At 43.5% G+C, this 16,740-nt stretch overlaps 1 protein-coding gene across 2 annotated transcripts in view; it reads right to left on the minus strand.

The window, feature by feature from the left end:
* The window catches only part of sf3b1 (splicing factor 3b, subunit 1), a 16,522-nt gene extending 171 nt beyond the window's left edge, over positions 1-16,351 (minus strand). Inside the window, exons 1-24 of one of the 2 annotated variants that reach the window (XM_085383515.1) lie at positions 16,221-16,351; positions 14,720-14,892; positions 14,405-14,506; positions 14,164-14,278; positions 10,803-10,882; positions 9,285-9,470; positions 8,736-9,198; positions 8,540-8,652; positions 8,247-8,444; positions 8,054-8,155; positions 7,335-7,514; positions 7,149-7,235; positions 6,536-6,806; positions 6,120-6,265; positions 5,717-5,863; positions 5,355-5,480; positions 3,489-3,710; positions 3,219-3,401; positions 3,023-3,134; positions 2,318-2,438; positions 2,109-2,240; positions 1,717-1,989; positions 1,334-1,550; positions 1-458 (exon numbers count right to left, since the gene is read on the minus strand). The exon at positions 1-458 is cut by the window's left edge and continues 171 nt beyond it. In XM_085383515.1, the coding sequence (XP_085239641.1) occupies positions 300-458; positions 1,334-1,550; positions 1,717-1,989; positions 2,109-2,240; positions 2,318-2,438; positions 3,023-3,134; positions 3,219-3,401; positions 3,489-3,710; positions 5,355-5,480; positions 5,717-5,863; positions 6,120-6,265; positions 6,536-6,806; positions 7,149-7,235; positions 7,335-7,514; positions 8,054-8,155; positions 8,247-8,444; positions 8,540-8,652; positions 8,736-9,198; positions 9,285-9,470; positions 10,803-10,882; positions 14,164-14,278; positions 14,405-14,506; positions 14,720-14,892; positions 16,221-16,248 (3,936 nt within the window). In that variant the 5' untranslated portion in view covers positions 16,249-16,351 and the 3' untranslated portion in view covers positions 1-299. Of the gene's footprint in view, positions 459-1,333; positions 1,551-1,716; positions 1,990-2,108; positions 2,241-2,317; positions 2,439-3,022; positions 3,135-3,218; positions 3,402-3,488; positions 3,711-5,354; positions 5,481-5,716; positions 5,864-6,119; positions 6,266-6,535; positions 6,807-7,148; positions 7,236-7,334; positions 7,515-8,053; positions 8,156-8,246; positions 8,445-8,539; positions 8,653-8,735; positions 9,199-9,284; positions 9,471-10,802; positions 10,883-11,227; positions 11,289-14,163; positions 14,279-14,404; positions 14,507-14,719; positions 14,893-16,220 lie in introns of those variants that run through there. The other variant, XM_085383516.1, reaches the window with a different exon arrangement.
* Positions 16,352-16,740: the final 389 nt, after the last annotated feature.

The raw sequence follows: 16,740 nt of genomic DNA on the forward strand, positions 1-16,740 counted from the left end.
AAAAAAAAAAAATCATAGCTTGTCTGACTTCAGCTGTTTCTTACAGCACACTAAAAAAAAGGAAGAAACGAAAGGGGGGGGGGGGGGGGGGGGGGGGGACACAACAACAAAAACCCCACACATACAGACTCTACAAGATTACTTTTCATGTCCAGTTCAGAGTGAACAGGAGAAGCTGAATGTGACAAACACAGCTGCTAAATAAATGATGGAGAAAAGTATGTATGTGTATGAGTGTGTGATATTTTTTTTTTGTATTCTTTTTTTTGGGGGGGGAGAGAATTTTTTTAAATTTTTATTTACAAGGTGTATTCGAGCTCGTAGCGGACGTAGACATTTTTGTCGTCGTTGTAGACCTGTGGGTAGTGAGCAATCAGGGCGTCCTGAGAGCCGATGTAGATGGAGTTGTAGATCTTCCAGTAGACGTCCCTCACTTTCCTGGCTGGATGGAACAGACCCTGCAGAACGCCAGACAGTTTTTGAGTTTACGCTTTATACAAACACAATGATTCAAACTTTTAAAGTTAGGCCCATTTTAACCCCCAGGTGACCAGAACTTAGTCAAAACTGCTTCTGACTCTTTGTCTCTGTTTATCTCTCTCTAAAGAAAGAATTAAATATTCACTCGTGAAAAGCAGCACAGAGAGCAAAGCTGGATTTCCACTGGAACAGCTGTAAATCCCAGCACTGCTGAGGGCTTAAAGAAGCTCTAATCTTCTGTCATGCATACAAGATGCAGCTCTCATTGCTTTACACTTCACACACTCTATACTGCAGGTGATGAGTAGAGTATAACCAGTAAATGATTTAGCCACATGTAGTAACACACAAAGTGTGAATTCAGATTAAGAGGTCGAGGTAAACAGCATCTACAATGTTGACAGAAGGTTCGAACCTTCTGTCAACATTGGAAAATACTTGCATTTTGTTAGTTTGTAGAAATATGTGGAAGTGTTACTGCTGTATGAAAGCTGAATAGGTTCATGAAAAGGTCTTTATGGAGCTAAGCTTTGTGATGTTTGACTCCTGATAGTGCTGAGTAAAAGAAGAACACTTCTCCATGTTTCCACAGCAGAGCTCTATCAAATATCCTCCCTCTATAACTTTACTGTGTAGCTCTTAAGAGACGTGTTTATATTAAAATGCAGCTGTACGAGTAACTCCATTTCTTGTCCCGGTCTGCTCTCTTGTGGTTGTAGCATGTGCATGTTTGAATCTGTGTGACTTTTCTGTATGAATAATCTTTTAGCTGACAGCACTAGTGTGCAGACAAAAATCCTGACACGCATCTTTTTTTTTTTTTTTTTTCATAATTCCAATTTCTGGTCCTGACCTGTAAGCAGTACTGCAGCATGCGGCAGGGCCCGAGAGCGACCCTCAGCCCCTCCAAAGCGCCCATCACAGCCTGGATGACGTGAGGTGACGTCTCAAATACGTTGGGCCACACGTAGTTCAACAAGTGGTTGAGGGAGTCCTCGCAGCCAAAACCGTAGACACCGAGGGACATGTGCTGAACCACAGCACTGGCTGTCTGTCTATGGACCAGGTCTCTGCAAGGGGGGGGGGGGGGGGGGCAGAACACAGAAACACATAAGGTGCAGGATTCACTGATGTCTTTAACCCTCACGTGTGGGTAAAGAGTTTGAAAAGATATGAATACTTCCCCTGCCACAGTTTTTATCAAAACTAATCAGTCAAATTAAACCATGCTGATACCTGTCCATGAGAGCATCCTCCAGCAGCGGCGTGACGGCATAGATGTAGTCTTTGCCCATCTCTCCAATGTACTCGAACAGGAAGGAGAGGGACTTCAGTACACCGTTTTGCACGTTGAGCTCAGGCACGCGGTATTCGTTCATTAGGGCCGGCAGCACCGTGAAGGGTGAACAGGTCTCAGCAACGATGGCGATGGCTACGGTCGTGCAGACCCTGTTCTGTCGCTCCTGGACTTTAAGGTTATTGAGCAGAGTGGCCAAGACATCGTGAGGACTGCAGGGAGGAAGGTCAGAGAGAAAAACATTTTAGATCCACTTTAATGCGTACAGCCGAGACAAAACGAAGATGAAACCTTACATGTAAAAGGTGTGTACGTGACAGAAGGTACTCACCCGATGGCTTTGGCGATATAACCAAACGTGTTGACGGTGGCTCTGCGGATTGCCTTTTTGTGTGCCTTGAGCAACTCTAGCAACTCGAAACAGATCCTCATCCACTCCCTGGCAGACACGTACTCAGCACCCCTAAAAATACACATAAAAGTTAGAAAAGGACACAATCATATCCACAAACCTTGAGGTTGAGGCTTGTCACCACTGACCTGTCAGCGATCCTGCCCACCAGGTCAATGCAGTTCTCCTGGACTTTCTCATGTCTGTTCTTCAGGATGGGAGTCAAACGAGGAAGCAGGTCTTTGATTGGTGGGGTCATCTTGTGCATGCCTAAAAATGAGGTCAGATATCAGCACGGGTCCTTTTCCACACCCTGAGATGGGACTGAGGTGCAGGTAAACTTTGTTACTTAGAACAGAACAAGAGGTGGGAAGATGTTACTGTAGCTGTTGCTACATTTTTATTATCAAACTCTCAAAGGTGCACTGATTGCTATCGAGCTTCAATGACAGTCAAACTCTGTACCAAAGCCTAGTACAGAGCCTAGGGGCTCTACAAATTATTTTTTTATAACTCATCCACCGAGATACAAGAATTAGGAGGGTCGCGGCTGTAACTGCTTGCTAGGCCTTCAGCCCTGTTTCAGTTGTGGTGAGTGTTCTAATACAAATTAGCAGGTATGTGCATCTGTGTGAGACAGCTGTCCACTTTATGAATGCTGCTTGCTAGTGTTAGCTGATAGCTTAGCACTCCACCCTCTTGTGTAACCATGATCACTTTTGGCTTCAAAAGGAAGACGGAAGCAGTCAAAACTAACAACTGCGAAGTTCAGGAACCAAGATGAAACCAAATGTGAAGACGTTTATTTACATCCTATCAATAAAATACACCTGTGATCGGTGAAGGTTACATACCAATGACGTTCACAATGGCCTTCAGCGCTCCAAGGATGCTGCCCAGCACCTCAGGGTACTCCTCTCCCAGATACTCGTACAGCACGACTCCCAAATGACCCATCAGCTTCTCCTGCAGGGACAGGGACAAGCAGAAGAGGTCAGTGTGTGGACTCTGTTACATATTTGTCTCGGATGCTGTATAGGCTGAATGTACCTCCTGGCACGTCTTCATGACCACGGCCGTGCGGGAGATCAGGTCAGCAGCTTGCTGACGGACCTTGGCCGACTTGTTGTTGAGACGCCACAGTACCGTACCACAGATCTGTGGCAGGTAGGGTTTCACGCGCTTCCCAAGAGCATTCACCACTGTACCGAAACCATTCAGCATGACAGAATCCTGCAGACCAAAGAGCATGGAGTATGAAACAAAACAAGAAACAAAATATTGTGAAAAAACCCCCACTTCTCTATAACTCCCTCTCACCTCTGTCGTCTGCTCCTGAAAGGCATACAGAATACCGTCGATCAGCTGCTCCTCCAGCTTGTGGTCGATGTCAGCTGCGCCCAAGTTGCCCATGATTTTTTCAATGGTCTCCATCACCATCTTCCTGTACTGTTCTGCCTCGTCTTTCAGGTCATCAACGATACGTGAGATGATCTCTGCTGCTCCCACTTTGTTAGCCAACTCCACTGTGGTGTCCACCAGCTGGACAAAGAGATAATAACTTGAGACGAGTGTGCAAAGCTTCAGACAACTCTAAGGACACGGTGTGTTTAACTGCCGACTAGATTATAACCTAAATGTCTATTTGAGTTGTGTGATCAGATCTGTTGGTCTATTTTGTGCACACCATTATTTTCCACTAGTAGAGTCACATGACAGGCAGACGACAGAGTCGATTGAAGCAAATACAGGAAACCCCGAAGAAGAAGCTGTGCCCGGTATCGTAACTGTGTCCAAATTCAGGAACCGCATCCTCCAGTACCCGCATTTGTAGGCCGATTACGTTACAGCGACATGACGAAGACCGCCCAAATTCGAAGACTCCGACAAATGCGCCCTTCATTTCCCCAGATTTGAAGGACGGGTCGGGTGTATACCTGCTCAGTTTCCAACAATGGCGACAGCTAGTTAGTTTTAATATAACTCTTATTATTCTTTCTGGGCACAAAATAAACGTTTAACATATTTTCAGGCGGGAATGTAGCTGTGTAAACCTCAAATATCTGCTCGGTTTATCAAGACACCACATATTTTCAAAAGTGCTCTGACGTTTTTGGAGACATCTGTTACCCACCAGCTGGGGGCAAGGCTCACTAAAGCCTGTGAGAACACCGGACTCCCAGCAAATCGTTTTCAAACCCAACGCCGTCTTTCCCTACTCAGGTTAACATGATCACTTAGATCACTTAGTCACTTAGATCAGCGGTCCCAACCCCCGGGCCTCGGACCGGTACAGATCCGTGAGTCGTTTGGTACCAGGCCGCGAGAGTTGAAGCTCAGGTGTGAAATGTATGGTTTTCAGGGTTTTTAAATCGGTTTTCAGAGTTATTTTGTTATCGTTTGTACCGTTAACTCGGTTTTCCTGGGTCTTTTCACGTGTGTTATGAATAAATCTTTTTTTCGGTACCGGTACTAGTTTTATTTTGTTGTATTTATCCGCGACACCTTAAAGGCCGGTCCGTGAAAATATTGTCGGGCACAAACCGGTCCGTGGCGCAAAAAAGGTCTGAGACCGCTGACTTAGATAACTTAAAAATGTTATTGTTTGGCTTTTTTCAGTATTTTATTTGTTTCTGAGTAAATCGGTTTGGCTGAGATTAAAGTTATAGTTTTTACACAGCTGAATAAACATCAAGCAGACAACTGATTATCAGAAGTGTGAGATGCTCAATATACTCCGGTCCTGTTATATTTTAGATAGCAAGGAGCAGATGGCTGAGTTTATTAAACTCCACCGAAACAATCTGCAAATTTCATTAAAATTTTAATAAACTATCATCTTGTCTTTATTTTTAGTTAGCACAGACCTTAAACACTTAAAGCTGTAAGCTAATGATAGTTATATAAGAGCAGATGCATGCTGGTGCAATAAGCTGTACGTTTTACGTCCAATGGACATGATCTGATTAGTCGACTAAACGCAAAAATAATCAGTGACTAGGCGACTATCAAAATGATAGTTTGTGGCAGCCCTAATCTCATACATCAAAAACACAAAAAACCCACAAACGGGCTAAGATCAGCAGTTTTAGGAAAAAGAGCCAACCACACATTTCCTTTTCTAAGCTATTTTGACAATATTAGATTTTCAAATATATTTTAAGCTAAAGAATATGTTTCGCGAACCTGTCTGTAGTTGCGTCTGTCCAGAGCCATCCTGTGCTGCCAGAAATGCTTGAAGAAGGGGGGCAGGATTTCAGTCTTGATGTAGTTGGCCTCGACACCATCTGTGCCACAGCACTGCTTCACTACCTATGAGGCAAGACAGAAGGGAAACTGATGAGTTTCTTGTGACATCCAGAAAGATACCTTAATGTAACCAATGGGTGCAGAAAGACAGCAGAGGGGACATGCTAGCAGCTGCTCTGGCAATCCTGGTGCTCATGTAGCAAACAATGTTCATCACCTATGTGGCTGAAGAGGTGAGAACGAGTTACAGGAAGTTAGTTGACAGTTTGGAGGTGCTTCCTCACAGACAGTCTCCTTACCTTGAGCACAATCTTTTTCATCTCCTCGTCAGGGGACTGAAACTCTCTGATGAGGATCAGCATCACCTCTCTGGTGTAGTAGTTTGCATACTCAGCATCCATCAGTGGGATGAGGTAACCAATAGCTTTGAGGAAAGCAGCCAGACCCTGGTGACCAAAGGGGATAACATAAGACACAATCGCAGACATGTTTCACATATTTTCCCTTTACAATAACTGGTAATGTCCGACGCTTCCAGCAGCATATTAATGGTCTCTCATTAGACCTCTGCTGACAGCAGCAGCTCCTTTGAGGAGACTCTATAGCAAGCAAGTATTCACACTGCAGCCACAGGCAGGCTTAGTGCTGGGTGCTGATCTTGCGCTCAATGCTGTGAATGCTTTTTCCAAATTTCCTGCTCACCTTTCCTCTGTGTTGCCTGATGCCTTTCCACAGTGGCTTCAGCACAGAGTCAAAGGACTCGATACCGTATGGTGTGGCAGCTTCAGCCAGGGCAGCTATAGCCAGGGCACTGATGGTCCTCACCTTCTGCTGCTCATCCACAAGCCCTGCAGAGTCGAATAGTCGATGGTCAGAGCTCCAATGCATTTTAACAACAACAGCAAACCACGTATACTCAAAACAAAACACGTCATGTGAATGAAAAATTGGGCAAATTAGCAGTTACGCATTTACTAGTTAGAATAGTTAAAGGTGTACACCTGCATTCTGCTCAAATTCACAAACTGAGAACGTACTCATCCACATAATAAGCCTGTGGATGCCAGTGCTTTGAACTCTGTACTATTTAACGCTACGAACAGTTTAAGTTCACTTACCATGTTCAATAATCTCGACCAAACTGCGAAGGTGAGGCAGAATGGCGCAGCCCATGAGGATGGCGATTTGCTGCACAATCTTGATGCCTGTGTGCCGAGCTTGCCAGGACTTCTTGCTTTTACACACAGCTTTCAGGAAAGGGAGGAGAGAGGGGATCCCGAGGGCGGAGGCTACAACAGCAAAGGCTCGGGCGGTGGTGTTTCTGACATACTCGTCCATGTTGTCAATATCAGGTCGCATCGTGGAGATCATAGTAGCTAAACCAGCAGCCTGAGACACACAGAGGAAAGACACCAAGCTTTCAATCATTTAACCTCACAAACATGTCTCGAGCCAAGTTTAAATGCTGCTACAGATCAGAGATATGCTGAGCAGACATGGTGACAGAACATAAACAGCTAATGATGGCGGATTGTAACCAGCGGGTGCAGGTTGAGAACAGACGAGGCATAAACGTCCCGTCTGCTAGCTCTCATGCTGGTATTAATCTAGCGAACGACTAGCCCTGATCTGACCACGGACTGGCTGAACAGGCGAGAATGGTTCGCACAAACCACAGTCCATATAGTTTATGGGATAAAAAGACAAAAAGAATAAGGTGCTCCATGTTACCTTTGCCAAGTTAGAGATGATCTCTCTGCCTTCCACTCTGGCATAATAGTCTTCATCGATGAGCAGCGGCTCAATAACCACCAGGATCTGCATGCAGAAAAAGGACATTTAGATTGTCAAAGACACTGAGAAACCACTGAACATTTAAACTGAGCTGTCACAGATGATCGTTCACATTGAGCCCACCTTGTGAACATATGGTCGGACCAGGTCATCCAGTTTGTAGAGAATGCGGTCAATGACTTTAACCAAAAGATGGCGCTCCTGATCCTCCAGGGTGGGGGACATGAGCAGGGGCAGGATCTGGTTGAACAGGGGACCTGCTCCGAATTCGCGAGCTTTATCTGTGATCTGACGCAGAGCAGCCTAAGAGGAAAGAGAAGGTCAGCCAGTCAGATAATGGTCAAATTCTGAAGTATATTTGGCAAATCTGTTACTAAACAACACAGGAGAGACTTCATACTCAAAGAAACCTGAAACAAAACCTGTATGAGAACTCTACAAAGATGGTGACAGACTTATAACTTGCAGACAGGAAAAGCTTTTTAAAATCTTATTTTGGGGCAAAATCAGCAAAACCTTTTTAAAAGTCAGATTTGAAGCTGGGGTTTTATTCCGCTGTGAACAGTGATTAAAACTCTAGAGGAACCTGGTACTTGTCATGATAAGATGAGACCGGGTGGTTTCTGTGTGCAGCTCACAGCAGAGCATGAAGGTCTACACTGTGACCTCTGCTGTAAGCAGCAGCTCCTCAGAGAGAACGTTGTGTAGCGAGCAAATATTCACCCTGTAGCCACAAAACCTCGGTGCTGGGTGTTGATCTTGTAACTGGAAACTTTAATGCTGTTCCAAAGCTCAAGTTTGGCCACAAGCAAGAATGATTAATCAAAGTATTAAAACCCAACCTTTCTCATGGGAGGAGTTCCATTTTTAATCTTCAGCAGCAGCTTCATAATCTTCCTTTCTTTCTGCTCCTCGGGGCTCAGAGTGGACTCATCCACCTCCACCTAGCACCAAGACAAAAACCATGAACCTCAGACACAACAAACACCTGGCTCACACTGACTGTGCCATTATTTTATCCCTGCTGATGCTCACCAGCAGTTTGTCAAAGTACTGGATGTCATCAGGTTTGAGGAAAGGGAGATTTCCTGAGGGCTGGTCGTTCATCTGTTTTGTGGTGCGATCCTCTGCCTGCATATGGAAGCCCGTCATGCCTCCAATAGGTGTGGGCGTGGCTGCCAGCTTACGGGCCGGGGTACGGATAGGCACGTAGCCTGCAGGAGGCGGCAACACCTGTGAAGAAAAACACCTGTCAGCACTGCAGTCTAATAAATGACCTTCACTAATGCTTGTTGCTGGAAAATGAAATGCATCAAATAGACGTGGACCTTGTAGCCCTCTGGGAACATGGCATCCAGCTCCTCGTCTGTTAGAGGTCGGTTCCTCTCATCAATTTCTCTCTCCCACCTCCATGCCTGCAGCTGCTCTGGAGTCATGTGTGCTGAAGAAAACAGAAGATTAATTGTTTATAATCAAGTAGAAGAAAGACTAATAATAATAAAAACAAAGAGTAAGGCCGTTTACCTGTAGTTGGGGTTTGCAATTCCATAGCTGGTGTGCCTATGGGAGTTTTTCCTGGGGTAAAAAGTGGTGTTGAGGAGCCCATCTGACTGGCAGGGGTTTCATCCCACCGAGACTTCCTCTTACTGGCTCCTGGAGTCGGAGTTTCGCCCACTGACTCTTCTCCTCTATCTGTTCTTGGGGTCTCAGCCCAGCCGCTCCCATGTCCTGGGGTCTCCCTCTCAGTCTTTGGAGTCTCGTCCCAGCGATTTTTGCGAACGCTTCCTGTGGCTCCCCCGTGACCAGGTGTGGCATGGCCAGGCGTGTCTCTCCCTGGTGTGGCAGCACCGGCAGGCGTGTGGCTAGGAGTCGGGTCCCACATTCGGGAACTGGGAGTGGCCCCTGGGGTTTCACTGCCTTTAGGGCGGCCGGGGGTTTCATCCCATCGGCTGTTTGAAGGTGTGTGTGCAGGGGTATGTCCAGGAGTCTGCAAGGGACCAAAAACATCAGTGAGAAAACTGATATGCAAGACAGATTTATGTTTTATTACTGGGTGATATTCTTTAAGCTTACTTCAGCACTGGCATCAGCTTGGTCCCAGCTGGACATCTTTTTGGGTGTAGCATTGGAGGGGGTTTGGTCAGCTGTCTGGTCCCAGCGACGCTTACGTTTAGGGACAGCTTGGGCAGCAGCAGACCCATTAACAGCTTTCAGGTCCCCTGATTTGGCCTTCTCTGCCAGCTGCTGACGAATCTCTCTCTACATGAACAGATGCACAAATGTCAGGATAAATACAGAGTTCATGGATATGAAAGACTATAAAGATATCTGGTGACTGTGTCTGTTCATTTTATCTAAACAGAGACGGGTCGACAGTTCAGCCAAGGGCATAAAGGCTTAAAGAACTCATTTGAAAATGATGAAATTTCTATGAATCCTGTTACAGCCTCACACCCAAGAGCTCAACTCTACTGAACACCTATGGATCATTTCATACAGATGACAGCAAGTCTCAAAAAGCTTAATTTGATTTGTGCTGCGGTGTTGTTTGCATGTGCACATGTGTGTGGATATGAATGGCACACACTTTGTTAAAATTAATGATGAAATAATTTAATTTAAATTTTTCTCAGCTGAAAATATTTTTTTGTCAATTACTTTATGACTAATAACTTGGCGACATAAGCACCTTCTCCAACAGGGAGTCTCACATTCTGTGGATTAACTTTGGATTCACTGAACTTCAGCTGGTAACAGTAGTCCTTGTTCTGCAGCCGTACTGAGTTTGAGGGTAGCAGTAAATGAAGTCCTCCATCTGTTGCAGGTTGCAGTTATAGCCCCTTTTCCATTAGTTCCTACTCGGATCGACTCGTCACAGTTTGCCACAGTTTTCAATTAAACCTTAGTGCCTGTACCATTTTTTAGTACCTGCTTGGCAGGGTGTCCAAGTGATCGGAGCGGGTACTAAAATGTGGCGCCGTCACACTGCAGTGGCATCACTCGATGAGTCATGAGTGTCTCCTGCCATTTTTGAAATCCAGGAACGAGGGAATCGGCTGCACAGAAACAACACCGCGGTCCCTGATGATGAGTCTGATGGAAAGCCACAGACCGAGCAGCAGGTATGCCGTTGTCTTGACGTTCACTTTTGTTGTGGTGTTCATTTCGCATACAAATAACATCATGGGACGTACAGCCACGTTGCTATAACAACCCCACACACATTATGCGGTACTCGATTATACTGAAAAACGAGTCGAGCCGATCAGATCAGAGTAGGTATTAATGGAAGAAGCGCTTCAAGAGAAGAAAAGGGACCACTGCAAGTGCAGTTTACAACAGTGGAGATGAGTCTTCACTATACCAGATCATCTTTGTGGCAGTGATCTGATATTTCTACAGACACTGTGTTGGTTTGCCAACCATATAAACACATCAAGCAGGAAAGAAGGATTTACAAGGAGTGTTTATTTTTCCAGGTTCAGTTTTGGTTTGCGGTTTCTCATTTAGGTTTAAATTAGACTTAAAGGACTGTCATCTGACAGTTTCTGATATCTGATGATAATAATGTGTAGATAAACAGCATCTTACCTCCTCTTTGGACAGGTTCTGCTCCAACATGACGTCCACATACGACCTAACCTGCAGCTTGGGATCCGGTGTTTTGCCCCCTGCGCGAAAGAGCATGAACAAGAACATAGGATACTCATCAGCGTACGCTCCACAACCCCGAGTTATTCCAAACACAGCAAGCACAAACACAGCCAGCTAGCCCTGACTCTTGTTACCAACAGTTTAACTTATGTTCCTGCTCTGATAAACAGCTGACTGACAGTCCTAATAAATTACATACAAATGTACATTTGGCTTTCTTACATACAGTCATAGCATTCTAATGAAAAACAAGAAGATACATAGAAAGAAGAGCTGAGGTTGTGGTGTTTTCTTTAAGTGGATTAAGAAGTATAGCCATCACTGATGCAGGGGTCCTGGGCTGTGCTCTTCAGAATACGTACACTTTCAGTGCCAAGGGTCCATCTGCAGTCAGACTTCAACCGGCAGAAAAGAAGCCTAGAAAATTTCTCTTTACCATTAGTAACACTTTGGAAAAGGGTTTGAACTCACACACAACAGTATACCATTGTGATGCATTGATTTAAGGCAAAAAAAAATAAAGCATCTTCTTGGGGTATTAGCACAATCTAGAAAAAAATCCCATGATATTTTGGTCCAGTTTCCCAGGTATTTACAGTAGCAGATAAATATGAAGTCAAGACTTTGAGGCTATGCCTAAGAAGGACATTAGCACAATAAAATCAAATGTGAGTGTTTGCATTCAAAACTAGAAAAAAAATATTGATAATACCAGAGTCACATGGACTCATTATTTAAACATCATACATCAAGATCTTGACTTCCTTTTTGGGACAGAGATAAATTTATGTAATCAAATATTTGGGCAGTCTGCTTCCATTACGGGAATATTTTATGTCAACTTGTTGGAATCCGATAAGCCAAATTCAAAAGAGGCTGCTGGGAGAGCTGAGGTTTGTTGTAGCTGGGTTGCATCTGATTCCCCTCACAGCCTCCCACCAAAACAAGCAGCCAATGGACCCTGACCAAACTGACAAGTGCACCGTTCTCAGTGTTCCCCATAACCTACACAGGATGAGTTGCTGCACCCTTAACAGAGTGCAGTACAGGACTGGCAAAGCAGTACTGCTGTAGGAGAGAAATTAAGGACAGTTAGTATGGGCCTGTGGTATTTTGGTACACAATTTTCTTGATAACATATTTCTATTTTACAGAGAGAGTTGTAAAATAAAACTCTACTGAAACAACAACTTTGTACAAAGAGCCCTCTCTACATGCAGGTTGAATATACCTAGACCAAACCTGAGACATTCAGGCCATTTAAGCTCACAGTGTCAGGGGAAGTGAAGATGCAATAAATATGGAAAGAGGTAAGATAGCTGGCTCACAGCTACAGTTTCTGGTTTTCAGTCCGAGCACTAGTCGTCATGATAAGCTACACAGGCTCAGCCTAAAAGATGAGAAAAATGTGTAGGAAAGCTGGCCACATTGGAAAGAATAACTTGTCATTAGGGCTGTACCCGAATATTCCACTATTTGGAAATGTATGAACTGTGTGTGTATTCAGTTTACCAACATGGATTTATAAGAATGTGACAATAATCTACACTGCAACAATGATCATCTCACCTCACTGTTATAAATAAGCAACTGCCACAACATGCAGAAAGTCAATGGACAGTACTGCTCTATGGCAAAGCACCTTGCTGTCCTGTGGTAGCTGCACCCACGGAGCCTAAACTTCTGACTTAATTACAATGACCCTTTTACATACTACCACAATCCCAGCACAGCCATTATCCTTACATGCGTGTGGTGATTTTGTCTGACTTTGCCACAGTAATAAAAATACTGGCAGCTTCCAGTGCTACCTCTCATCCACCTAGTAGATGCACCTTTGGTATAAATGTACAAATCCCATGTTTGCATTCTCAGGTTATTGCAATCAGAAACTTCGTGGTTCCCACGCTGCCCGCCCACCCACCCTGTAGGGTGACAACAATACCCCATGAGTCTTTTGCAGCAGAAGGGTACAATAAGCCGATTCTCCATGCTTCCTTCCTCAAGACAATCACTGGATGTTTATTATGTGGGGAGAACTGTACCATCTCAGCTCATCTACCCGACATCCCTCTCACTCACAGCAGTGATGATCTTGCTTAGCTTACTTAACCATTTCAAATTCATACCATTTAACATTTTTAGCCTCCTGGCGTCCACATATGTGGACATCACATTTTGGGTTCCCTAGACCAAAATACTAAATTTTGCTCTACAAGGGCCTGATATCCACTTACGAGGACAGTATACTGCCACTGTTCTATCAAAATTTAAAGCCAATGTGCTCATATATGGATCTAATTTTTTTCAGAAACAAAAATCAGGTAAAAATAAATAAATAAAAAATCCATGTAATTCTTTGTTTTTACATTCGTCAGGTCCCAATCAGCCCAAACAGCAAAGAGAAATTAAAAATGCATGCCATGGAAGAGTTTGTGTCTTAGGAGGATGAATATGAACGTTCTTGCTGTACTACGCTTCACTCAAATTTCTGACCGATTATGTTTAACACTCATAAAATCTGAAAAACACAAAGTTTGATCAACTCTGAATTGCTGTAGCTCAAAAATATGATATTCGGGACAGCCCTACTTGTTAGGCAGCGCTTTACGCTGAGGCCCAAGACAATTTGCAGTTTGACAAGTCTCTCAAGTTTCTCTGTTAACTCTTAAAGAAAATAAAATTATGCTTCTGGTTCAACTACCACCAGAGCATATTAATGATATTCCCCTTATATATTTTATATTCACCTATAAAGCTGTGCCCAGTGTGGTAAAGCACAGGACGTGGGCAGCTAAATGAGCTAACCTTCATCCTCAACTTCTGTGACAAGCGGACACTGCACTTTCCCATCATAAATCACATTGGGTTGTTAACCCTTCGACCCACACACAACCCATCTGCAACCCATGTTTGTTAGGCAATAAACACCTAACCACCTCTCCCCCTGAAAAGCATGGTAACCCTATAATACCTTTAATGCATGCACCAAATTAAAATCCCAACAACACTGTCCCAAACTGCAATTATGGAAATGAATTGTGAGCCCACACTGACATTTGTTGGAAACAGTTGGAAATTTATAGTGGGAGAAAAACAGCGACACAAAATGTACATGAGGAAAGGATTGACCACAGGGAAGGCATTGAGTCTGGGAGGCAAGCTATTGCATTGTGGTCGAAGGGTTGAACAGTAAAAACTATTGGTGCAAAAAACAGAAAAAAAAGAAAAAGAAAAAAGGGGGAGGAGGCAAGGAACTTGGGAAGATGTAAAAAGGTCACAAAAGAACAAAATTTACCATCTGCAAAGGGGTCGAGACGCTCAGGAGAGATGATCATCTGTCTGCGCCGAGCCTTGTATTCATCCTCCCGCTCTGCAATCTTCTGTGGACGATGCTCTGCAAATGGGTCGTACTGCAGAGATTAAGCACAAAACATGCGATGATTAGTAAAATAGGATTTTGTACAAGCCTGTTTTTTCATTTAAAAAATTAGATCCCGTTTTAACTGGAATTTAGCCCAAACAGTGAATGAACATACCTGTTCATCTGACTGTGGAATGGCATTAAGTATTGCCACTGGCGCGTGGTACCCTGGCTTCTTTTGTCCCAACAAGCTTGTTGACGTATCATCTTCATCGTCCTGAGGTAAGAAAGAGAATAAATGAGTCTATTCAAATTTTGCCAAACTGGCAAGGTTCTCCTCAAATCCCCAAAGCAAGCAGAGGGGAGCAGTCAAGCTCCTTACAAAACTGACAAAGGACAACCTGTGGCTCACAAAACAGCATTCTTGGAAGAAGCTACTTTGTTTGATTTGGAAAAGGAAAAAAAAAAAAAAAACAAACCAAATACTTGCCTCCTCTTGCTCATTGGCAGCAATGGAAGTAACGTATCCTGCAAAGCGACTGTCGCTGCCTTCATAGATCTCTGGGTCAAAAACGCCAGTGGAGATCAGGCCCACTCCCTGCTCTCCATCCTCCAGCAGGGAGGCCTTCATCCCCTGGATCTCCAGGATCTGGGCCTCGATATCTGTAGGGGCACAAGGAAACATGGTGAAAAACTACCTGTATAGGTAAGCATGGATGACTGACATACACCCCGATATCAGCAATGGTGAATGGAATCTATAAATATTATATTTACTGAAATTTATCTGAGGCATGACTTCAGTTTGTGCTGGATAAGGATGTAAAACCAGTGTGATAGAGCGTACTGTAAAATTTGATAACATGCCCATATATATATTTTTTTTAATTTAGTTCATCCCTTGGCACAGGGAAACAAAGGAATGCTTCATAAAAGGAAAAAAGAAAAAAAAGCCTTTAGCTCTTCATCGTGGAATTTTTGTACATTTAATTAGAAGGATCTCCAGTGTTTCTTAGCAAAGAGAAAAAACAGATGGGGTATTGTACTTGCAAACGATGCTCTCAAAGAGATTTAGTCGTTAAAAAATGCTTTAACCCCACACAGAGAATTGGACTGATTGGCAAAGACTAGCAAACGGGCCTTTATTTGCACTTTCACACCTTAAATCAAGCTCAAATACTTCCTTACACTCTGCCTGTTAATATCACCGTATATGACTGTAGTTTTTGATGTAACCATGATCCCGCACTACAATTAAGTTTGGCTCACTCTGTTTATTTACTTTACTGTGAGGTTGCTTTAATCTTATGCATTTATTTTATTCTATTTTGCAGTACAGGGCTTTATGAATGCACGCCTGTGAACAGCGCTTTAAAAATAAACGTTACTGACATAATTTCTGCTTTCACAAACAAAAACTGGGTCATGTAACTCTCAGTCAAGTCATGTCCAAAAAGTGCATTAGAATATTTTACAGAAAAGGGTTAACTATTACCAATACTTGCTACAGAACACCGACTTTGAAGCTAATATCAGGGTCTGCTGCCGAACACCAATTGCTGTAGGCATGGTAAACGCTTGTTAGAGGTTGCTAATGCTAACTCGGTTAGCCACGAGAATCACTGAGACGTTAAAGAATTACCATCCCTTGGATTACACAGTAACAACAACAAGTAATACTAGCTTAAAGGCGTATCTGACCAAGACAAAAAGCCCAAATGGCGCCTACTATTGCATGCAACTGTGCAATAAGCTGAGAAAAATAGTCCACTCCAGCTAACAAGAAAGCTAAGCACTAACCACCAGCGCCATTATCTAAAGCTCCGCGTTGCGTCGTATAAGGCCTGGTGCTTATCGCCTTTTTCGCAAATAAACAGGAGCATTACCGTCAACAGAAATACCAGAAAATTCACCGCAATATTTACTGACACCATAAAGTAAAATACATGGTAAAACAGAACATATTTATGGAGGTTTTAGCAGTAATTTACCTTCGTGCGTTTTGGCGATCTTCGCCATTTTGGTGGCGGTTGTTCGAGACTGAAAGCGGATGTGACTTAATTCAGAGTTCCGTGTCTTTCCAGCTGTTCTCAGACCAGTTTCCAATCGCTCAGTAGTTATATTGCTAGTAGTAGCATAAGTATTAGACGTAGTATATTGACACACTTATAAAAGTTGTAGATACATTGAAGCAATTAGTATGTAACTTTCCGTCCATGTTTGATGTGTAATGTCCACTAGCCTAATTTTTTTTAAACCCCATTAAAAAGTCTTAATTGACGCAGCCCTCCAATTGTCCTTCCTCATTTTATTCAGATTTCCCAGGTGTTTTTTAAGACTGCTAGAAGCAGCACTCTGATCCTTTAAGGACAGACGTTTATCAACTGAAATGGAGAATGTCTGCTGACAGAAATCACCTGAGTAATATCTCCTTGCACAGCTCCTTCTTTGTCTCCTGGAGTAGCCTACATTAAATAATTGGTCTACTTTGTAAAAACGTATACCAAAAAG

This window comes from Rhamphochromis longiceps, linkage group LG16, assembly GCF_057381845.1.
Source record: "Rhamphochromis longiceps isolate RC_006_pf linkage group LG16, R_longiceps_female_GT1.1, whole genome shotgun sequence".
In the NCBI taxonomy this organism is placed as follows: Eukaryota; Metazoa; Chordata; class Actinopteri; order Cichliformes; family Cichlidae; genus Rhamphochromis; species Rhamphochromis longiceps.